The sequence below is a fragment of the Phaethon lepturus genome, unplaced genomic scaffold (assembly GCF_000687285.1).
Source record: "Phaethon lepturus isolate BGI_N335 unplaced genomic scaffold, ASM68728v1 scaffold6347, whole genome shotgun sequence".
In the NCBI taxonomy this organism is placed as follows: Eukaryota; Metazoa; Chordata; class Aves; order Phaethontiformes; family Phaethontidae; genus Phaethon; species Phaethon lepturus.
Genome location: NW_010551033.1, coordinates 31,860 through 56,971, shown reverse-complemented (window position 1 = coordinate 56,971; position 25,112 = coordinate 31,860). Strand labels below are relative to the sequence as shown.

Here is a 25,112-nt window from a genome sequence, read left to right as displayed (position 1 = left end):
GAAATAAAACCCAAGAAAGACAAGTGATGCATGTGAAAACAATTGCTCACCACCAACCGACCGACGCCCAGCCAGTCCCTGAGCAGCGGCCCCCAGCCAACCTTCCCCCTAGCTTATGGCTGAGCGTGACGTCATACGGTATGGAATATCCCTTTGGGCAGTTGGGGTCAGCTGTCCCGGCTGTGTCCCCTCCCAACTTTTTGTGCACCCCCAGCCTACTTGCTGGTGGGGTGGGGTGAGGAACAGAAAAGGCCTTGGCTCTGTCTAAGCACTGCTCAGCGATAACGGAAACATCCCTGAGTTATCATCAACACTGTTGAAACACAAATCCAAAACAGAGCCTCACACTAGCTACTATGAAGAAAAACTCTACCCCAGCCAAAACCAGCACACAGTGAACCTACGGCACTCAGTGCATGTTCTAACTCTAGGACAATAAAAATACCAGAAACAAATGCTGCAAACTGTACTAAAAGCCTCTCAGTACTACTTTAGCTAATGTAGTCCCCTAAGCTCTGACCACAGGTTAGATTAGTTTAGTGGTACACAAATTGGAGGTTTCTCCTATTTTATTTCTTGGCGTGCTATGCTCCATGTAGCTTACCTTCTGTTGGCACTTTGGACAGACCCAAACCCCCTTGGGAGCAGTTTTGAGGGGTGGGTCCAAGCAGTTGAGGTGAAATGCTCTGGGACATGTGCCACAGGGCTGCAGGTTAACGCCACGCTTGCAAGCAGTGCAGTGTTCATCATGGTGGATCTCATTCTGCAAGAGAAGAAGGATGGCTTGGATAAAGTCAACCCACTGAGAACTTCTCTCTATACAGCATTAAGAGCCACCATTGCAGCAGACAGGCTCACTCAAACACTAAATCAAATTGTCAAAAGCACCCTGGCCACTGTAGAAGAAGACAGAAATAATGGTGTATAACAGCAACAAATAGAAACAAACAGACAAACAAACGAGCCGGACACAAGTTCCATAAATTGAAACAGGCAGAAAAATAAAACCCAGCTAATCAAACACGGGAGGGAGTTGACTAATATAGGCAGCTTGTGACGTAGGAATTATTTCAGGTGGTTTTGGATAATGTGTCACTCCAGCACATACGTCACCATGTGCAACTCTTACTTTGAAGCATGGGTCAAAGTCAATATGTGGCTCACTTGTCCTTCAAGTCCAAAGCAGAAGGAAGCAAGCAAGGAAAAGGTTCTGGGGAAAAAGCACAGTTCCATGCTTTATGCCCATTGCCTCAAAGAGCAGCTAGGAAAACAGTATGCTCGAGTACCTTTTGCTATGTACCCTCTTTTGTGAACTCCTCTAAGAGGGCTCCTCTGTGCCTCTGTTCTCCCTGGCACTAATTGTTCTCTGTTCAGACTTGCTCTGACAACCTTACTCCAACAAGACTGATTAGTACTTTGTCTGAAGCAATATATAAAATGAACTAAGACTCATCAACAAAGTTACAATGTCATGTAGTAAATTGCTATGCTAATCTGGTGGCAACATTAATTACTCTTTGTATAATTAAGTGCATTTTAATAAAGGAGATACTGATTTTGAAACTCTCATGGCTTGTGAATCATTATAAAAAACCTAGATTTTCCTAGTGTTTTTCCAGGAAGGAGAATAATAATTTTGTATCTTTGTTAATTCCAAAAGCATATTTCCATTTTTAGGGTTATTAATTATGATGTTTCGTGATAGATTTAGTCATGCTTATATCTTGAATTCTAACTCAGTCCTGTCAAAAAATTGCTCTCCAAAATATTACTCTCTAGAAATTACCTGTTCAAAAAGTCTTAATTTTAACCTCAATGTAAAGAGATTTAATCTATACAAACTAGAATGGTTACTCATTTTTCTTAGGATTTCCATCAAAAGCACAAATCTGAACTAGCAATTTCTCAGTCAGTGGATTCTTACAAAGAGATTAAACTCAAGCCTTGCATATGAAAGCCCAATAGTTCACCTCTTTCTTTGACACTCTAACTTACAGGCTCAAAGGTTTAGTTAAGTGGGAAATGTTTCACACAAGCAGTATGAAAGCCAGAGAGAATGCTGCAATTTTGTACCTTGATAGAGACTACAATAACCAGAAGCAAGCACTGAATTACACGGTGATGAGAAAGTCACTGGTAATACATAAATTTTGCTACACATACCTTCCAGAATGGATCCTCATTTGCTAGCATACGAAAGAAGGGCAGAGAACAGATTAGTGGGAAATACATCGCTGCAGTGAATGCTAGTTCTCAGCTATGGGGGTAATTTTAGTCAAGCTGTGACACAGGACATCAGGACATTGCCAAAATTAACGCGGGCATGAAAGAACGCAACGGCAAGCAGTGGACTTAGCATTTGAGATTTAAGAATTTACAGTGCAGGAATCCTGTACCTGAAGATCTGATGCTAAAAAGTCAGCGTATGAGAAGCTCAGACTCTATTTCAAATTTTCAAAAACTTTCACGCGGACCTCCTCTCTGCATGTCGGTAGTCCAAAAGTCTTTCTTAAGAACTTCAGCCTCCTGGGTGATGAACAGTCTGGCCACGAACCAGCAAGGCACTTAAGCAGACGCTTAACTTGCAGTACGAAAGTGGTGCCACTGACTTACCATTAAACACACGCTTAAACGTTCAGCTGATTCATGGCCAAAACGTTCAGCTACTTGTGCGACTGAGCTTTATATTATCATCAGCTCTTTATCATCAAACTACTCCCACCCAACCACCCAAGATTTTCCGACCTTCTGATGAGCTGAGTCTGCAGTGATTGCATTCACAGCCTGATAAGAACAAGAACCACCAGAGCTCACTGAAAAGCAGGCCAAGCCTTTCATAAAAGTATTTGTGAAGATCATCACACTCTGGTCCAAAAATAATAAGCCAGAAAATTTTAACAGCTTTATGGAAACTGCACAATGGGTTGTAATTTCTGTTGCTGATTTGTAAGAGGCTGGTGCCTGCTGTCCCAGACAAACAGCTGATGGAAAGGCCTTTCTTTGGATTAAAGCAGCGACAACCAAACTCATCTTTCTGTCCTTCTTCAGCTCCCTCTCTGATCACAAATATGCATCTCTCATCTACAGACCAGCCTGGGAGCTGCTTCCTGCTGGTACAACATTCATTTTACACACCGACGTATGCATACGTGTGAAGGTGCGGACACGTTCACACCACACACACGTAAGAAGAGGAACATACGAGCGGAGCAGCCTCACCTAAGTTAGACCAAAGGCTCTAAAGCTCGGGGTCCTTTGCTAACAGCATCCAGCGCTGCCACTCATGCGCATGGTGCAAGAACAAGGCAAGCACAGAGTACATTCTTCTACTCCAGAAGTCTCCTTCCAGATGCTAGCGCTTTATGGGCTTTCCTAACCTGGAGTTTACATCTTCATTTTTATATTTAACATCCTTAGATAGATTTTTCTTCCATAAATTTGTCTACTTCTACCAACGATTGTAGAATCCTTTGGCAATGAGTTCCATAAATAACCACAGACTTATAAAAGCTGTAGATGTCACTTCATATACACAAATACACACAGAGAGATCCACTGCGATAAGACACTGCCATTACTCAGGGGATATAAATGTTATTCAGATAAACAAGGGCTTGATAATTGAAGAGTCTTTTCTACAAATGATACATGTCAGAGGATGTGACCTCATTTCAGGTAAGACATTTTCAGATAAATGAATCCTGATTAATTGACATTTTGCTAAAGATTTACAAGAATTTTCTCTTTGCATTTCTGGAAATGACAGTTGTTTCCTGTACTTGATAGGGATTTTTTTTAGTTTGTTTGCTTCTCTTTTCAGCTCACTTTTGCTACGACATTTTAAACATTCTAAAATATGTCCAGTTCCCCCTTCTAGCTGCTGAAAAATTAAACTGAAGACAATTTTTTTTCAAACGAGTGTTTTATAGGAGAGGAGACAGTGAGCTCTGCACTGAAGGTGGACAGCCACATCACCGCAGCGCCAAGCTGTCCGGGACAGCATCTGCCTTCAGTTCAGAGCTTGCACAGCATCTGGCACTACGGCTCATAAAGCCCTACAGAGGTGGGTGGCTCTGCCATAAAGAAGCCCAGCTTAAAATTGTCAGAATATGCAGAATCCCAGCACAGATTCTGGATGCTGGAAAAAACAAAGATACAGGACTCAAAGAGGAATTAACAATTAAGGAGGGAGAGTGCTGATTTCCAAGCGGCTCTGAGACAGTTGCATGACTGGAGCTCTGTCACTTGCCCACTTCCTTGCAAATAAAATGTGAAACATGCAGCAGAAAGAAGGTCAGAGATATCAAACCCTAACTTAAATGAAATCCACTGAAGGGCACAGCTTGCTAACATTGGACATTGCCATTCTCTCCTGTTTTTTCCATGAGTGTACATGCGAAAAACAAGTGCTATGATAAGACAAATAATAATTCTAATTATTTTGAAGATAAAACTAAGCCAGGAATAATGTTCTTTCCACTGGGGCTCACATGAGCACGGGCTCCTGCTAAGAGGCATGTCATCATAGCTGTTTACCGTGTAATAACCACTCTTGTCCTCTGAGACCCTATGCATTAGAGGCATATGGTAAGTAGGCCAATTGTCTGCATCTAGCACATGGAAGTGCTGAAGGTAGAGAGAGGCACTGCTGCATCTCAGTTGGTGATCCTGTGGCGCAAGAATTCAAGGCAGGGCCAGAAAGGTGACTCTCAAGCACTAAACATGACACTTGACAGGAATATCAAGCAAACACTGAAAAACTGTTGGAACTTCATGTCTTAATTGAAATTATCCCCGTAAATGGGGTAATTAAAAAAAAAAAAACAACAAACCTCCTAATACTGAAATAATATTTGGCTTAGAAAAAGGCCTGTCTTCCGTTACCTCTAATGCACCACAGCAGAGCCTAAGTTATAAAGTCAACACGAGGGCAAGGACATAATCACATTTCTTGACTGGGTTTCTCTCCTCTTCTGAAATGCAACTCAAGCTTCCCACTTTCTCTCTTAAAATCCTACATGGGCCTTGTCTGACAAATTAAACTGTACTCAATGTTCTCCTTGTTTCATCTCCCACCTCCCAACTCTGCCTTCTCTATATGTTGCGTGTTTTTCCTGGAATGGGCTTCTTCCCAAATGGCTCCTCCGAGTTGTCCATTCTCAAGGCTTTTACCATAAAATTTTCAGCATTTGAAGTTCTTACAAATACAAGATTGGAAGGCATCTTCAAAGCCATCAAATCCAGGTATTTGGCTCCAGCTCTTGGAGTCTGAAAAATGGTGTGGTTTTCAGCTGTTGTTTTTAAAGCAAAAGATATGGTAAATTTCTAGCCCTTGAGGATGGATGGCAGTTTCTTAAAGCTGATGAAAAGAGACAAATGAAAAGCCCAGGATAGTAACTATTTTTTAACTCCCAATTTTTCAATATATGTTTTTAAGCACTTGGGGTTGGCAACACTGCATTCTTCAATCAGTCCACTCACTGCACGGTGCTTACAATACTAGAGATTGGATTTTCCACTGATTGCAGAGACTTTTGATCCATTTCTCCACAGTTTTGACCTTTAACTTTATCCTCCAATTGTTTTTGCAGGAAAACCATCTATTTTCACTGCACACTAAAAAGTGCCGGGACCTTACACAAAGTAATGCCCTATGGTACCCCAGCAGTAATTCATATGAAATCCTACTAAAAAATATTTAACGTGTCATTAGAATAGTAGTATATTCATTTAAAGATATGCTTACCTCTTGTTGAAAGGAACAAGGGGTTGTTCAAATAATTTGATGCAAGGCGTTTCCGCTATAAGGGAAAAGAAACCAACCACAGTGTCATTGAAAAGTGCTCTGGTTGTCTCTTACCATTTCATATTATCAAATGCCCATGAGCTTCCCTAACCAGCTATCCAGAAGCCAGTTCTGTGACTTAGAATATTCGTTGCTAAACCCTTAGACAGGGATGCAAACAGTTGCATGATTTGCCTTTCTAACAAGAGAGAAATGCAAATTGCGAATTTTACTGATTGAGTTCCAGGAGATGTTCCAGAGGTTGGCAAGAGCAAGGCAACAGCAACAGTAACTCCAAACCTAGCAGATAAACAAAGTCCATAAAGGAAAAACTGCCTAATAAATTATTGCTGTGAGATGACGTCTTTATTTGTGTATATGGAAATGGTGATGGACTTCCCACCTGCAAAAAAGCATCACTGCCTTTTGTGACACCGTCCTATAGTTCGTAGAAACGTATTTCGTTTGCAAGCTACGTACTAGGGCCTAAACAAAATACGTCTCTTTCAGAAGTTAATGTGTACGACCTCTAGGAGCTGGCAGTGATTTCAATCTGCTCAGGTCACCAAAGACTTTCAAACTTACAAACACAGACCACTGGAAACCCGACTGAGATGTTTAACTAATTTAATGCAGCCCATCGCCAACTTGTCAGATGGTAAAAGCTGTTGGTCAATAGCAAGCCAGGCTTCATTAACAGTCTATATAAGCCCTAATTGTTTCTCTGAGCCATCCAATACTTGTACAGCAGGACTGGAAACAGTACCATTTTCCTCTATTAGATGTTGTTAGACTCTGCTTGGAGGAAAATTAGAGGGGTTTTGCTAATAAATGATTTATTCTGTGGTGAGTAAACTGTTCTCTTATACACGGGTGCCTGCCAGTCTGTTAATGAATTTTGAATTGATGTTTCTTCCTTCAAAAAATACCCGGCCTGAGACTTAACCCTTTCCTATGCAAAAAAAAAAAAAAAAAAAGAGGAAAAAAGCTACAGAGGGTGAGAAAATGGAATGGTATCTCAATATTATTTTTTTTAAAGAAAAAAGCTTTGAAAAGAAAAAGCACAACATTCAAGTGAAGATATAAGACCATGATCACATTTCTGTAATCAGAGAAGTTAGCATCACCACTACAGATGCTGAGCTCCTGCCGTTTTGAGGGGCGTTGGCAAATAAAAAGTCTAATTTATATGCATTTTCAATTTAAACAACCATGAATTAAAGATCATTCAGTAGACTAACTGTAAATTAAACTGCACCAAAATGCCTGAAATGCCACAAAATACCTCAACTCACTGATTAGCAAATCAATCTGAGCAGCTAATTGATCAGAGAAAAACCATCTGCCTCCATTTTACTTCAACGGCATTCCCCATGGTCACTACTTAATGACAACTCCTAATGAGGACACAGCTGATCGGCCACAGGACTCTTTCACAGATTTCTTTCTCCATGCCATCTTCAGGATATGCTTTTGAGAATAGATATAATGAGAAGTATGAACTAGGGGTGCAGCACACCTCCTCCATCACGTCCTCCATCCTTGCTCCAAGATAAATTGAGTTTCTCACAAACACGTATCGGCCACAAAACCCCGCTGCAAGTATTTTAATCAATTCGTCAGGAGAAAAAGGTCTAAGAGAAGACACTACACGTTTAACGCCAGCGAGGCTCAGGTTCCTACTGTGTTAAATACCGGACGTGAGGACATCAGTATTTGCTCTGAAGAGGTTGCTAGAGAAAAGTTGAGGAGTTCTGAATAATTCAAGTGCCCAGAGCTGCTCTGAGGTATAAAAATCTCCAATACTTTCAAAGAAAGAACAATCAAGCCACTAAGCAGCTTGACTACCGTGGTGGGTTTCTTAGTCTCATCTGTCTGCTGTCTGCCAACAAACACAGAAATCTGAAAAGCTGGCATACCAAAAATTCTGCATCGCTTGTACCTAAATAAAGAAACATCACTTTCTTTAGGCTTGAAGAACTCAGAAGACAGAGAAATCTTGCTTAAATGGAGAGCTGACCGCAAATCAGTTTCGTCGGTGTAGGAAGTTCAAATAGTAACCCCAAACTGTGATGACATTTTTAAGGTGGAATTTTAATATGCTGAATAAATGCATATATGCCAGTTCAGGAACAAATTAAAAAAACATTTCAGAAGAAGTTAAGTGTACTTATATGCTGCTTTTACAGCAGGTTTGCAATCCAATATTATGTAGGATGAAATTTTGCTACTACCATAAATGTAACAGCCTAAGTGTAACAGACAACAGAGATTATCCAGAGCATTTTATTTTTAATTCTGCATTATTATACTTATTATGCAGGCTTCCATACCCTCTGCAGAGCACACTGACTCTTACACCAACACATGTCATTTATGAATGTCACTAACAGAAAAAGCAAAGTTCTCCATTTATTATTTGGCACACAGGAAAAGAGAAATAGCAATGCAAGTTTGAACACAATGCAGCACTTCTGTTCTTCAGTTCTGACCTAAAGGGACCGTCGGCGTCGGTGAAAGAGTAATTAGGTCCCACATCAATTTAGTCCTTCTGGTCTTTATTAAAACTAAGATGAATTCTAGTTTGAAGCAAGTGATGTTGTGGGGTGAAAACCTGTTGCTTAGCTACTGAGGTGAGATCTGTTCTTTCTTTTCCACATCAATATCTCTTTACAAGTAAATGTGTGGTTCTGCATTCGTATATACTTTTGTAATAAGAAGCACTTAAACCTTTTATTGACATGAAATAGAACTGTGGTAAAAAAAGTGAATGGTAAAGTACCTCTGTTTCCAGGAGTCCACTGTAGGCTGGATTTGCTGTGCTTCTTCTCTTTCTTTCCTGACGCTTGCTCTGGATTTCTGTAACCATGGAAAGAAACATGAATTGTGTGTTTGTCATTCATCAGGGAAAAATGTAGATCTAACTTGTTAAGCAAGATGCTCTTACCCTCAACCCCTTGGGCTTTGTGTTCAGTTTCAGTTTCTAAAGTATAATTGGGTTGCATCAGCATTGATATTTGCTGCAGTTCAAGGTTTGACATTAATAAGCTTTTCCTTGTAAGATTCAGAACACGGGCATTCATTATTTTTTCCCTCCTCCAAGGTGGACTTCTGCCGCCCTACAAGATTTTTATTGTGATCCCTTCAGACACATATTCAGCAAGCATCAACAGAGAGCTTTCAAAATACCATCAATGTCTGCTATTAACAAAAATTAAGCATTTGGAGCACTTAAGCCTTGTAATTCATATCAGATGAAAGCATAGAGATCCTTTTAAATTTCATTTACATTACTTTTCCTCTGTGAAGGTTAGAAAAAGCACAATCAGAATGGCGTGGCTAGATTCAGTTCCAACTAGGGTGCGACGAATTATCCATCAAAAAATATGCAACTTCACGATCCTAAGCGTGCAAAATGTTGTTATGAGCCGTACGTGTATTTGTGTCTCTGAAAACAGCAGCGCAAAGTTAGGCTCATCAAATTGCAGTCCTGTTTGGAAAAGGGTGAAACACATGAGAACACCCTTCCGCTAACAGGTAACACCTATTCAAGACAGTACTTGCTCAGGGCTGCATTTAGCGACAATTAGTCACGTGCATACTGCTGTAAACACGCAGAGAAAGAGTGAGCGGGTTCCTGGCCCGCTGAAACCTGCAGATTGAATGCTACTTCTATCTGAGCTAGGATTTCACTTCTGTCATACGGAATTTCTTTTTCCAGCTCTTGACGTTAAGTTCAGAATGGGGAGATTATTATAACCGTGTATTTTAGAGCCTACTTCTTATTTTCATAATAAAGGAAGAGCAGACCTACTTTAGCAAGAAGAGCCACCCAACATCCATCCCATGATATGAAGCGTGCACAGCTGGGCTGATAAAATGTTTCCTATGTGAATATTGTAAGGCAAAGTTTAGACTCTGCGCTGAGGTGTCAGATGGATGTTGTTAGTCTAAATGCCCCTGTGATGGTGATACCTCCATTCTTCCTTGAGAATACCTCTCAGAGTAAATCCCTCAGAACAAGAGGAACCGGCAGAAGCCCTTCAGCCCAGAGGACCAGGAGCACACCAAACAGAAACTCAGGACACCATCTGGTTCTGCAGAAGGTCTGGCATCTTTCATCAATGTCTGAGCTAAAGAGGTCTACCTCAGAACATCCTCGGTGCCAGAAAATGGCCTTCAGGATATTGAGGACTATCTCCCATTTGCAGTCCAACAGTAAGATACGGTCCAGCTTTCAGGATGTCTACGTTACACGGATATAGGATTCCCGACACATTTAACACATTTTAACTTTCCAAATGTTGATCACTTCCCCACAGAGTAAAAAGGGGGAAAAAACCACTTTAAGTGTTGCTAAATGGCAATGGTATTGTCGGTCACGTCTTGGACACGGTGTCCCTAAAGACAAGGCCGACACTCTGCATGGATTTTGTACTGCCCTCAGTTCCCAGACATTGATTTGAAACTTTTCATTCACGAAGGAGCATTGGCTAAGCTGCCACTCTTGGAGTGATAGATATATCAGAAGGAAACTGGATAGACAAGAAAACCAGAAGAGCAACTACTTGCATATTTTGGCTGGGTTTTCCCGCTGGCACAGGAACGTGTCACTTCTCTCGCCCAGAAGGTGTCTTCTCCTGGGGCGATTCAAAGAGTACAGGCAGGTCTGTATTCACAGCCTGGCACGAGCTATACGTACGCTGCCATGTGACCCGGGGAGCTATACAGAACCTCGCTACCAAGAAACCTGTGATCTGAGGCTGCACCGAGACGTGCGATAAAAGCCATAGCTGCAACCACTGCCAGCACCTTGTTAACATCCTTGGTGGTACGCAGACTCCAAACTGGAGGATCTTGTACGGGAAACAGTTCTGTCCCACTGTGAAAGAATTTCCTACGAAATGCTCATCTGGCTACGCTGAAATCTCCGTCCGGAAGCTTCCAAGCCCTTTGGCATCCTCTGAAGGGAATCGGGCCTCAGGAGCAGGGTAAGCACTAGACACGGACCCAGTAGCCTGCCACAGAGCCACTAGAAGAGAGATGGTTACTCTTGATGTCAGCATCAGTGTGTATAAGTGGAAAGCTCTGAAGGCCAAAAGGTGCCAGAGATGTCACAAAAGAGGAATCGCGCGCCTTGATGCTGGCAAAGAAATGGAGAAATTGGGCACCTGCTGACTTTTTACTTTGGTCTCAACAGCATGAGCTGGAGCTGTGGTTCTTGCAGCCAGGCTCAGTAACCCAAGCTGCATGGTCAGTGGACCCAGGGCTTGCAGCATCTCAGCACCCTTGTGGCAACGGGAAAAAGCTGGAGTTAAGGCAGCCCAGGCTTAGTCTTCTTCAGAGGTTGTCACAGGGATACAAGATCATGACTTTTCACTGGCTCGGAAAAAGGAACAAAGAATTTAACACAGCAGAGCTTTCTGTGTGCCAGGGTCCATAACTGGGCTGAGTGTCTTCACAAGAGGACTCTGATGGACCTGTAGCTCTCTGCCCTTTTGGGTCCCAGGCTTAAGAGAGAATTTCTTCGGTACATGCTCTCACCAAGGCAACAGAAATATTTGATGGAGTCTGAATTACACGTGTGGCAGCTACCTGGAATGCAGCTTTGGAAGAGGCATCACTATGGTACAGAGATAAAAGCTGGCTGGGGGAAAAAGTAATAGCAGTGGGAATAGGTGGAAATAGAGAGAGAGAGAGAGAGTAATGAACTGAAGTGGCTCTAGATGTACTCCACCCTACGCAGCCATCAGGGAGGGAGAGCACAAGGTCAGCACTTTATTTATGGAAACTGTGAACAAAAAATATCCGTGCTTGTGATACAAGGAGTACATACATCTAAGAATGTATCTGTAAATTATCACACCAAGATGGAAGAGAAGCATAGGCTGGTATACTATCTTTTGTTACTCGTTACTTCTGCTGAAAAGTATTGCCTACGTTTCAAAAGAGGACTTAATAAAGTAAAAACAAATAATTTGTTTTAACTGATGAAAACATTCCAGTAACCTAGATGGAAATATTTCAGGGCTTTTATTTTGCTATGGTAAAATAAGATGTGCATTTTTAGAATGACCTGAACTTAAGAATTCTTTTAAAGTTTTCTTTCCATCTACTTGGTTTTTTTTAACACAATGGTAATGCTAAAAGGTGTTCTAATAGCCTAGTGAACGAGATTTAACGTGTTACAACCATGCACTGCATCACAGAGTTGAGCTATCTTATTCCTTAGCTTCTTAATTTAAAAAATATAACCCAAACAGAAAAAAACACCAACCCTCTAAACTGTAATACATTTGACAGAGATGAATAAATTTGAAGATAGCTTTATGTTGGAGGCAAAGCTTCAATGAGCTGCTGCCGTCATCAATGAACACTCTGTATGGTCATTCTATGAGGCCCATAACGACAATTTATCTTCAGGGAAAGCCGTGCCTTGCACAATGTCAGTCAGTGGAAGTGACTGTGTTCGTTTACTGGTAAAAGCCTCAAAAAGATGCCTCACGCTCAGGCTCTGCGGAACAGAGCTCTTTTTCCAGTAAGGGGAAAGATGCTCCTCTGGACGTTCGGTGGAAAGGCTGCTAGGCTGACAGAGAAATCCATATAGAGGTGGATCCCAGCCCTTCACCACCAAATTAATGAATAAAATGAAGAAAAGCAGTAACACTGTGAATTAATGATACCGAGTGAATAAGCTTTTAACAACACAATCTTCATACAGTTTAATTCCAAAAATGCAAAACTGAGAAATACATTAGAAGTACTAAAATAAACTGAACTGTGTAATGACCACTGCTTCCTGATAAATAGCAATGGCTAATAACCGTAAATATGACATAGCCCTAAAACAATAACCTTTAGCATGTGAAATCTATAAGGGTATTTTTGACAGTTGTAATCACCAATATTCATGAAGAAATGCCCTTTCCATAGTAAATAGCTCTTGGCGGGAGCCATTTATTGAAAGCTAGTAGGAATATAAAAAGTTAATTTGTCTGAAAGAATTGATTCTGCAGGATCAGTATTGTAGCAGTTAGTTAGGTTCAAAATGCGCGTCTCTACACTTACTGTAGAACAAGCAGAGCAGAGCGGTACTTGGCGTTTTGAACATAAGCATTAAATCCACACAAACAATTTATTAATTCCAATAAATTCAAAGGGTAAAGAATTATTCAAAATGAAGTTCCCTCTGTTGTAAGCATAATTTGCACTTCAGCATAATTTCAAATGTTGTCCTATTTTCCTTAGACAAAGAAAACAAGAACCAGTCATCATTTGCACTTTCTGGATTATAAATCTTCTCCCAAAATTGCTGTAGCTTTTTAATTTCCATTTCAATCCATTACCATTAAGGGATTAAAAAGGCCGATGGCTTAAAGTTTCTTTAAACTGCTTTCAAATTCTCAGTCACTGGGACATTAAATAATTTTCTAAAATGCAGATTTAAAGAGGAAAGACACTGAAAAAAGGCAAGAAGACCCACAGAAAACCTGCTGCATATATTGAGGAGACCTTAAAATTAAGATGCTATTTTCTCCCTAATTCACAACCTCTCTTAAAACCAAGGAACAGAAGCACAGAGAATCTTACTAAAAAGAAATCAAGCTGTAAAATTGTAGATGCCTCTTGAGTCAGCAAGGTATCTAAGCACGTGCCTAACTCTAAAGCACATAAAACTAAAACTCAGTGCACTGGAAATTCCTAAGTATTTTGCTGACAAAGATCCATGGGATGAATGGTAAATGTCAATTATCATCAACATTTTTTGTGATAAAGAATCATTGTCAGCTGGCACAGATACCAGATTAGTTCTCCTTACACCGGTGGAACCACACCAACTTGTAGTAGCTGAGCATGTTACTAAAACACATCAAGCTGTGGACTTTTTCTTAAAAATAGCTGTATCTTCTCCTCTGTCCGTGAAAACTAACCCATTCTGCCAAGAAACCCCCAAACTCACCACACACCACTGGCAAAGTTGCTGAACAAGCTCGTTTTGCCCCTCTCATCTATGTTTTCAGAAAGGCGCAAATCTGCTAATTCTGGCAAGGTATTTTTGGGAAATTGGAAAAGTAAATTGAACAGTATGCAATACTAAATTTAGTTTATGTGCAATATTTGTTTGAACTCCTATTCAGAAGCCTAGGAAGGCATACTAGCATCTCTCACACAAAAGCAGGATCAGGCTGGAAGTTTGTTTATTTTTTGGCTAGATGAGGGGAAATGGGGGGAAGGAAGTCTTTGTAAGAGGTAGTTTTCTAATTTGCTTGAAATCTTATAAAACAAATGCCAGATTTTCACCACTATTTTACACATTATTCTGTGGAACTCTCGAGATGATAGACCATTAACTCAAGAAATGAAAGTCCATCTCACACGGGGAAGGAGGAGAGGGCACGCTTGCTACAGAAGGTTTGGGTAAACATCTTTGAACCTTGCTGACTCTTCAACCAGATCAGTGCTGGTCAGAGCCTTTGCAGACTTTTTGCTCCACTATCCCTTAAAGGACCATGATGACGGAGTGAGCCCAAATGCCAGCTTATGCCAAGCCTGCTGGTGCTGGCTGCAGAGCCAGCTCTCACACCCCTTGAGCTGTGCAATGGGATGGGAGGTGAGGCTGAAAAGCACAATTCTGCAGAGGTAACATTTCACCTAATTTTTTTTATTGCCCTTCTGAGGACAGTCAAGAGAAAATACTTCACTCAGAAACTGAACTTTAAAACAACATATGTCATCTTACCTTCCAAATGTTCTGTTGTAACCAGTCCTAATGCTACCATGAAGGCAATTTTCTAAGGAAAAAGTAAACAGGAGTTAGATTTTCTAATACAACAGTCATGGTAGAAGTAAGTAAATACATAAATCTAGCATTGACAGCATAAAACCAGTAAAGGCCTTTTAGAAATGTATCTTATTTGAATGCATAGTAATATGAAGAACTTTAATTGAAGATTTGCTTCAGATATGCCTGGTCAGTCACGTCCTACTTGTATGACTACATGAACTTCAGCAGTTCAGAGGCTTATGAAGCCAATGCTGTACCACTACTGCTTTCATACAACGCATGATCAAAATTCAGTCAATTCATTCAGTTCAATTTCATATTGCTAGCTGCTTTGTTACTCCACTCTTCAGAAAATTAATTGTTTATTATTATTACTATCTGGACATGCACTGCTTTTATTGGATGTGAGCAAGCTGTATGAAGTAAAACAAGCTATGATACACTTCCACTGAACTTTACAACACTAAACAAGACATTTGAAGCATATCGAAAGCCCCCTCACCCCAAATAAGCTTTCAGAAATTTCTCTTCACAAGTTACAAAGAGAGTATCATATGCATGAATTATGAAGAGGAACACTGATCCTATATTTTCCTCAATGGAGAGTGAACAGACATCTCCCACTGACACTGGTGAACTCATTTTGCAGTGAGGAATCTGATCTAAAATATTACTCAGAATTATTTTATGCTATATATGCACAAAAAACATCTGCATGCTAACAAAGCTTCCAATGCAGTAACAGGGCAAGTACTAGAGCAGACTCTAAATTTCTTTCAGTGATTTTTCATTGGGAAATGTTTTCCTTGCAGAAGAAGTTTTGCTGAAGCTTTTATTTCACCTTTTTGATCAAAAACTGAAATTCTGCTGTGTTGGTTCCAAACCCAAACTGAACTGAACTTCTTGGTTTGAAGTCACATCTGTGGTACCATGGGGCCTTGGGGATCTCTTCCTCCCTCTGCTGCACTTAACAATCTTGTTGGACCATGTTACCAAAGTGGCATTTTCATGAGGTGCAATTCCACCCGAGAGACAATCTGACTATGAAACCCAACCTATGAGGAAATCCAAGCAATCAAAGCCCACAACCCAACTCTGATAAAGTATCCAAAGACCACAGGAAGATGTAATTATCATACTCACCTAAAATAAAATATGTAGATTTAGGTTGAACTAAAATACAGTGTTTAAGCAGTAGAAGGTCAAAACATTCTGTTTCAATCAAAGAAGTGTCAGGAGAACACATGTCAACACTTCCAAGTCAAAATTAGTTTGACCCTCTTGTTCTGTGAAAAGCCTGATAATTCAACTTTTTGTTCCCGTTCAGGATAAAATCAACTAGTAAGTCACTGGAACTACCATTTCCTTCACAGTTCTGACTTTCACACAGTGCAACTGCAAAAGCAAGAACATCTTCATTTTGTAGATGAAAAGATCTAGCTATGGGGTGGGTTCTTCAAAACATGAGGGTCAGAATTGGACATCTATACCCTTCTTGCATCTGTGAAAACATCTTTGTCAAACAGGTGAACTAACAACCTTATAAGACAGGAATATTTTCTTTCCACAATCTCCCAGTATGTAACTCCCCCTGTAGATTAAAAAATGGTGATGAGAATCTCATCACTGGCAATTTAGACACATTCATGCTATATTTCTGCCTTCCATAACTGTGGTAATGACAAGCACGTGTGTTCAGTTGCATGCCAGACCTTGATTTCAATAATTTTCACTCTTTACATGTCTAAAACACCAGCTAGGCACAGTGGGGGCTCCACACCTGAAGGGAAAGATGAATATTTGATCCGAGATCCACTGTGCACATCTCAGAAGAAAATTAGTCAACTGAGGAGAATTACAAGCTTCACCTCACGCCCACCAAAAAGTGACTTTGTGGCAGGATATGTCTCAGTGCTCTGAGCAGAAGAAATAATAACATTTAGGTACAGAATCAGAAAGTCGGAACGGTTAACGTGCAACTGTATTTTCCCAATGGAGCGCAGAACGCCTGTATTACCTGAAGATTACACCGTAGGGGGAGCAGACAGTTTCTGACACCTAAACTAAAATTATTTGAGTACTGGAATGCTTGCTAAACAATTTCCTCTCTTCATGCTAAAATTATTTGAATACCTATTTAATAAAATGTAACGACAGCATACTTACTTAAGATATGAAGAACCTTCATAAATAGACTTGATAATTATCTCACTATTAAATACAGTAAGGGTTAGCTTCTATAGATATTTGAAAGATGGTTTCTTTAAAAAAAATCCCCACAGAAGCTGTATTCTTTTTAACAAGCATATTATATTAACAGCATATTTGTTTTTATGAGTTTTGCTATTTCACTCTCGTGTAGCTCATTGGATTTAACTCAAGATACTACTTCCACTGCAATACTTTTTTTTCAAATATCACAGAGTCTGTTGTTTCTCCTCTGTGCAGGAATCCACAAAACTGTGGCTTCAGTTCCTCCAGATTTTCAGTCTAGCCCCAATACTAGCATGTACTTCACAATTGCAATGTGTCTCTCTTGTCCTTCTTAGGTGGAATTAAAAACACTGTCAGCTAAATAACCAACATTTATGGCAGTAATTTTTTTTTAAAAAGATAGCTGCTAGAAGTCCCTGAAAATGTAGCCATAAATATAAAAATTTACTAATATAAAAATTTTAAAAAGTAAAAAGTTTTAGGCAGAATTCTGTTTCTTTCTGTGCTGAACTCATGTCCTCTTAAGAAAAAAACAAAACCAAAAAAACCCCAACCCCCCCAGGCACTTTGGCCCCCAGAGGAGCAGCTCCCTTGCGTAATTCCTTTATTTCTTTGCAGAAGTCATTCTGCTGGGAGAAGGCCCATCACTAGACAGGCACTTAGCCGCTTCCATCGCCAGCAAAACTCCGCTGACGGCGGCGCGCGGGTGGCCCCTTCCTCCAGACCTTCCACAGCCCTGGGTGGAGTGAACCCACATGGTTATATCCCAGGAGCGGTCTCTTACCGCTGGATCTGAAACGTCCTGGGTGGCCAAGACCCTCCATCCTGCTTCTGGGAAAGCTACTCCACAGCCAGGCGCCCAGGCATCCTGGCTGCACGACAGGCGACCCGAGGAGGTTTGCTTTAGTCGAACGGTGACGTACTGGGGAAAGGAGAAACCTTTAGCTCGTGCCAAAGGCACATGTATTGCACGGGGGTGCGTCCAGGATCGGCTTCACGGCTTCCCAGCAGAATGACCACGCCAGGAACGCGAGACAATAACCATCCTCAGTCTTTCCTGGTCATTCAGGTATGCTCAGTAACCGCATAGGGGATACCTGGCTACTGGTAAGTCTGGTGATTTCTGGTTTATTTGTTTTAGATTTTCAGTTTAATTTGTTAAACCCCAGTCTGTCACAACTAACATTTCTCTAGAGCCATACTGAAGTTCCTGCCTTAGTTTTGTACTTTGAAGATAAATAAAGGTGTGGAGAGAAAGTGCCTAGAGTGCTTAGTTTCTTTTTAAAAATACCATGGTATCTTTGTTACTCTTTGCCTTAAATTTAATCATCTGTTTAAAAGCCATGAGTGCTTTTAGAAATGCACAGTGTGTCCTTTCATGAAGCAAAACAAAGATTTTACAAAACCATTTAATTTTGTAATTACATGTTCTATTTATGTCATTATATGTATTTACACTAATTATGCTGTTAGTTCTAATTACACTAATTGCATAAATACATGATAATCAACGAAAGTTTACTTTCAAAGAACAAAAGAAATTAACTCTAGACCTACATATTTATGGACGTGAAGCAAATCTATGAAAAGAAAAGAACCGTCATATTTCAGGGCATAGCTTTGGCATCCTGCTCAGAAAACTGTGCCAAGACCTCTAGTGTACACGGTAGGAACAATGTTCTTGGTTACAAAAAAGGTAGTCAGGATATTCTAGTATTCTAGTATTTTCATGAAAAGCTCATGAAATTTATGAATGCTACACCAAATGTGTCCCCAGTCCCACGGTCTCTTCCTGCATCTCTTTAGAAGATTTTTGCTCAATATTCTCTCTAGGGAGATAAGTTACAGGCAAAGAAAAATGGATGGTTTCTCTAGCATTCTGCTTCTAAACAGGATCTCCTAGCCTTTCTGCCCGCAAGGTGCTACACAACAAATAATCTTTTGAAAATACCTCCCTAAACAAAACAGGACCCTACAGTCCCACCGTTCTGTAGCAATGAAGATTCATATGAGGGTCAGATTTTAAACTTGGGAGGTTTCGTAAGTGTAGTTCTGCAGCACTTCTACATAAGGCTTTGATATTCTAGGCTAAGCGCCACTATTTATCCCTAGTACTGTTTTAACTATATGAACCTCTTAAAATGGTAAAATGAATGACCACCCACATGCCCCAAGAAACATTATAAATTTATATTGTAATAAACCTCTTAAACGTACAGCTCCAGGGACGCTTTCTTGCCACACATTTATTAGACTAGTAAAGTTAAGATTTCACATAAGCTGAGCATTTCCACAATAGAATTAGATTTGGTTTGTATAACTTCTCAAATTGCCTCAAAAGTACACACAATCTAACGTCAATACATCTAGTCAAAACCCAAAATGCCCGTTAAAGAGAGACCCCATTTCTACAAGGATTTCTGATTTATATTTTTATTTCACATCGCAAATATAGTACATGAAAGAGATTTAATCTTATAACTTGCTTTCTACTCTCTTACTCAATTTGAAGGTTTTTAATGTATTTCAGACCAGAAAGAATCTGTGTACAGGTGGGAAGACATGTACACAGCAAATGCAAGAAACTGTATTGTTAAATATAATCTAAAAATTGCAACATTCATTACAAAGATGATGTAAAAGTTCAGCTTGCAAAAGAAATCTTAATTCAACCTCATACGCAGCGTGTACATCTGATGTTATATATTTTATAACATAAAAGAAAGTATCTTAAGCTTGTATACATCTTTCACAAGAAATACAGCTATACCCATCCAAAGAAACACAGCTATACCTATGCAAGGTACCTAGATTATTATGAGACCTACAATTCCTACATTTTGTGACACTGCAAGGTTTGAATGATGCAGACAAAATTTGCCAGGGCACCTCACTGCGGGGGGGAAGCACCCCAACTGCAGTGGTTGGGTAGAGAGATGAACAACTGGCAGAACCAAGAGCACAAATGCAAGTAATTACATACGCACACAGAAAAATGTTTAGAAATGGCTCCCATGACTTAACCATACTGTAGCTCATTTATGTAAAAGAATATTAAAATATCACCTCCGGATTTTCTTCCTTTTTCTTTTTGGTAGCAGGGGGTCCCTGAGCTGACTCTTCAGGAGGTTTCTTTGTCTCCACTTTACTTTCTGTCTGGGTTTGGACTTGAGGCTGAATAATGATAACCTAAAAGACAATGTACAAATAAAAGAAGATAATTCACTATCTGAAACTGGATTTTTCTGCCTGAAACCTTTGATTCTTCTTTGAACGGTTACTTGATATCTCTACAGACAACAGATGCAAGTCACAAGCGAAAAATATAACAAATTGGACACCTACGTTAGGTGTCTAAATCCATACCTAAGTTTCTAAAAATTAATGTCTACAGGTGCATTAGAAACCCACTGCAGCCTAAGGGAGCCACTTCAGCGCCTCTGAAAAATAGGACACTTTCTATTTAGAGAACTTCTGAAGCTGACTCAGTAGCCTAGCTTTAGCACTCATGTTGTCAGTGATTTTAAGATCTTTCCTTTGAGTTTATTTTGCATACAGGTAGAAAAGATGGAGTTATTACACATTCAAAACCACAGTCTGATCTCCATCATACCAGTGTTATTTCAGAGTAAGTACATGGGGAAAGGAAGGAAGATACTCCTCAGTACTACTCATGCAACTGAGATCAGGGTTCAGTCCTCAGCATTTATGGGTTATGTTGTGTTTTGCATAAACAAAATAAACTATACGTGGTTTAAATTAAAAATCATTCTGGTTTATAACCTACAGGAATTACTTCACAGACCTCTTATACATACATGTATGTTAATATTGCAGCAATATAATCCATCTGACTGTATGTGAATTACCACATGAAGATTTACACGGTGCAGATAGATAACATTATCTCTGAAGCTATTAAATTAAAAGGAATGAAAAACAATTTCTGATCACAGAACTACTCACATGACTTTATATACACAATCAAAGCTTCATGAAGGACTATGGAAGACCTTCCCAAGCTCACCTTCTTGATGAAGGTTATTGGATTTGAACGCTGGACGTTTTCCATCTACTTCATTGCTAACTGTCAATCAATGTTATTTAATTGTTAGATACTTTATCTCAACTCAGTCACTCTAGAAGATTCAAGAGCATGGAAAGGGATGGTTTGCTTAACCAGCAGCCAGTTTATGTAAGAAAAAAATAAATTATGTCAGAGAAGTGGGTAAGAGATGCCTGCTTTTATTTACCTCAAAAGCCATCCTACATCCTGTATTCTTTTTTAGCACTGTATGAGAACTTGTGCTGCCAACAAGACCCAAGGTAGCAGGATCCCAGTAGCAAACTACAACAAATGTCTGCTAGGTACATTGGCAGCCTTTATTGCATCTCTTTCTGGTATAAGAACGGTGAAGTTCTTGCATTTCAAAGCTGAAAAGCAGCACAAAGAGGAAACGAGTAACTCATAATTTGATATTTTCCTACTGATTCATCCGCTGATCTGTTTTGAAACCCTGAGCTCTCATTTCATTTGCTCTTCCCCTGAAAGTGTAGAAGGGAATGCCTGATTATTTGATACATTCCCCCGGGGTCAGTCGATATAACTAATATCACTGTATAATTGAAGAGGGAGTCCATAGGAAATTTGAGCCTGCACAGAATTCAGGGATATTATTAGTGAGGATTGGCTTAAGGAAATGGAAGATCATGTGGTCCCATTAATGTCAGGCTACATCATGCTGCATTTTGCTCCTCCTAAAAAATAACGCATGTACACAGATAAATGTCTGCTAGCGTCCATGTGTCCCCTTAAGAATTTTCCCACTGCTTTCTGATTATTTTCTTCAAAAGGAACCACTGACACCACTCTGCACAGGGCTGTGCCCCCCCGGGGGAATATTCTGCTTATATCTGCAATGTAATACCTGTGTTTGATAACAAAAAAAAAAAAAAAAAACCAAAAAAACCCTAAAAAAACCCAAAAAACCCACCACACGGGAAAAGCAGAACCTACCTTGTTGTCGGCACTAATGAGGAGTGGTTGCACTTTAATGCTATCGTTGACCACAGAGACAGTCGCGCTGGTGCTGATAGGAGTTGCATTGTTGGGGGAGGTGGAAATGATGGCGTACGCCACACCTGCACTGCTCAGAGGTGATGAAATAGCTGTGGACTCGGTGACACTTTGTGACTGGCTGTTAGGCGTCTGTACATGGCTGACGGTGTTATTGGCAGTCGGGAGGGCAGGGCTGGGGTTTTTGATGCTGACTACGGTTGCCTTCTGGAAGGTAGGAGGCTGCTTGGAAGGTTGGTCTCTGCACGGGGAGATTGGGAGGCTGTCTGGAATCAGGGTCTTTGGCCTAACCTAGCAACAGAGAGTTAGACACCGTCAGGCTCAGCCTCACACCGTAATCAACAAACACTGCATACATGCCTTCTCCCAGTAGAATCTCTAATTGCATTATCCATGGAAGAGGAGCATCTAGAAACACATAATGTAGCCACTTGAAGTAGCCAGGCATTCATTTACTTGTAGATATATTCCCAGCGCTCCTCAGTTGAGTCATTTCGGAGTCCTTAACTCATTGCAATGCTGAACAAGAAGGGAGGAAAAAGTAAACTCCTCGCTTTTATTAGCACACATCCATATAAATGCTACTCAAGTCACATCCAGTTCTCAGTAGGGATGTTTAAGCCAAAGCCTTCGCAAAGAATGGAAACTCCAGACGCAATAGTTTCCTGTTCTGAAGGACATGCCAGTCTTGCTATGAATTAAGGAGTGGGAACTGAATCATTACCGGAGTTGTGGGAAAGCATATGCAACAGCAAGCGTATGCATTCATACTGGTGGATGTCAGTGAATGAAGAGCCTCGCTTTTTTAATATCTGCCATGTCTAATGCTCACTCAGCTCACCAAAAACAAAAGAAAAGAAAAAAAAAAACAGAGAGGAGAAAAAAAAAGAAACCCATAACCATCGAACGTCGTATTTTGTCGCTGTGAGTAAAGAGCTGGTTTGCCGCTGCGGGCGGACACAGAAGGAACTTCCACGGGTGGAAGGGGAAACTGCCAAGATCTGCGAGAGCTGCGGCTTTACCCAGCGCCACGAATGAGAGCAGCGAACGGTGGCTTCCAGCTAACGTGATGCGTTTCCAGTGGGGTAATTAACGTCACCCTGTCAACATGGCTCTGCCTTAACAACATGTTAAGTACAGTTCCAGGATTGAAAATAAATAATTTAAACGGCTTCACATGAAGTTAACTTCACTCCCAGCCTGTTCGCTAACATGGCCACAGAAAACAGGCGGTTCCCTCCGTGCTGATTTCGTCCTGTCACTTCTCGCACCTTCCATACGGTGAAACAAAATGACACGCTGGAACAGACAGACGCGGGATACAGCTGCCAATGTCGCCGCGCTGCTGTCTGCCGCAGCCCTTCCAACGACGCCGGCTTCAATCTTGAGCCTAAGCAAGTAACTTAACCAAATCGCGGGGGTTTACCGATGTGCAGAAAATCGTCTCTCGAGGCTTGGCCCGTCATCCTCCACCGTGTCAAGGAGGAGCCGTGCCCGTCCGTCCCCTCAGCGAGTATCGAGCGCCAGCAACACACGTACTGCGAGCTCTTCGTGTTTTGGTAACTCAGCCCTCAACTGCCAGTAGGACCCCGACACCCACGAGCAGTGCCACGGCGTGTTGGAGGCACGGTCCTGCTCGGGAGCGTCTGAGCTGTCGGTAATCAAGGTAAATGGAAAGCGAAAGAGGCAACAGAGCCGAAAAAGAGCAAAAGAAGAGCACAAGGCTCCTGACAAAGCCAGGAAGCCGCTGTGTTCGGCTCACAAGTTCAGGGTAACACTGGAAGGCCTTGCAGACCCGCTGTGAAATGATGTCAAGCTACACTAAACTGGGGCTGACCGTATTCAAGACACGCTGACAGTAACTGAAGGGGTTTTTTCTCTTTTTCCTCTATCCAATCACTTTATGTAATGATTATTTGATTTATTTAGTTAAGATGCCAGACGAATACACCGGCCAAGATGTTTAAGAGAGGAGTCTGTAATTAGCTTCATATCTGTAATTAGTTAATGGTCTTATTTTCAAAAGTAGTGGACAGAGAATTGGTTTAAATCCATCTTGGCCCAGGCATCCTGCAAAACTAAGGCTTATAACATAAACAACAGCTCAGTGCAATAGGAGACATAATACTTAAAGCAACTTGTTCATGTCTGTATCAGTGTCAGCTATACAAGCAGATCGTATAATATCTACTTCTAAATTTTCATAATATCCTTTCCCTCCTATGTTATATCTTATATAAGCGTCTCATATGTAAGCTTTTAACAAATTGCTCATCCTCATGTGCTCAGAGACACATTCACAGAAATAGTATCATTATTCAGAAAAGAAAGTCTGTAAAGCTTGGCAAAATACAGTTCAAAAAAAAAGACTAAAAAACCCCAAATTTAATCCTTAGCTATTTGGCTAACATCTAAATTATACCATCTCTCCTTAAAACTAAATAATTCTCTTGTAAATTAATGTAACATCTGTTACCAAGAGAAATACTGTAAACACACAAACAGATAAGCACACATATACAGAAAAAGAGAGAGAGAGAACAAGGAGTACATCAGATCAAAGATTCAATAGAACAGTCACCGAGATCTTTAGAAAAAATCAAGACTGACAAAAAATTGGCTCAGGAGTTTTCCTAGCCAAAAACCGCCATGTAGTCTACCAGGATCTACTGTATCTGTCACTCTTAATTGCACTTTTATCTTTAATCAAAAGGCTAATTAAAACTAAACGCCTATGTATATTCCAGCTATATAATTATCTTTTCTACGCTGCTACATATATATATTGACTGTCAGATGTAATACCTCAACGAATCCTGTAGACACCCCTAAGACACATTCCGCAAGTGGTAGACAAATGCATATTACTTCACTACGAAATAAGCTCTTCCTGCACAGACAACTAAACAAACTTAATTTTCCAAAGTAACATATTCTCTATAAGGCGCTGCCTACTGAAATAGCGGCGACGACTTACCAAACTGGTACCGCGCAAGAGCATACGCCGGGCATTTTCTGCCACCGTGTGATACAAAGGAGGTATAGCGGTCTTCGCAGCCCGAGCCTCTGCAAATTCCCTGGCAAGTTCAGCTAACGCTGCCAGAGCATATTTATTTGCAATTATAGAATAATAAAAAGGGTTGAGTGCAGAAGAAGTTTCAGGTGCTCCGCAGTTAAAGCCAAAATAAGTTAAATAATGTTTATTTCTACAGCCTGTAGGAATGAATCCAAGACAAAAAGCAAGCATAGAA

At 40.6% G+C, this 25,112-nt stretch overlaps 1 protein-coding gene across 1 annotated transcript in view; it reads right to left on the bottom strand.

Annotated features, from left to right (window-relative positions):
• Positions 1–604: 604 nt before the first annotated feature.
• The window catches only part of PHF21B (PHD finger protein 21B), a gene marked incomplete at its 3' end in the record, with an annotated part of 39,882 nt that continues 15,374 nt past the window's right edge, over positions 605–25,112 (bottom strand). Inside the window, exons 3-9 of the mRNA XM_010290725.1 lie at positions 21,802–22,152; positions 19,851–19,973; positions 14,526–14,577; positions 8,568–8,644; positions 5,747–5,801; positions 2,164–2,186; positions 605–763 (exon numbers count right to left, since the gene is read on the bottom strand). Of these exons, the coding sequence (XP_010289027.1) occupies positions 605–763; positions 2,164–2,186; positions 5,747–5,801; positions 8,568–8,644; positions 14,526–14,577; positions 19,851–19,973; positions 21,802–22,152 (840 nt within the window). The remainder of the gene's footprint in view (positions 764–2,163; positions 2,187–5,746; positions 5,802–8,567; positions 8,645–14,525; positions 14,578–19,850; positions 19,974–21,801; positions 22,153–25,112) is intronic.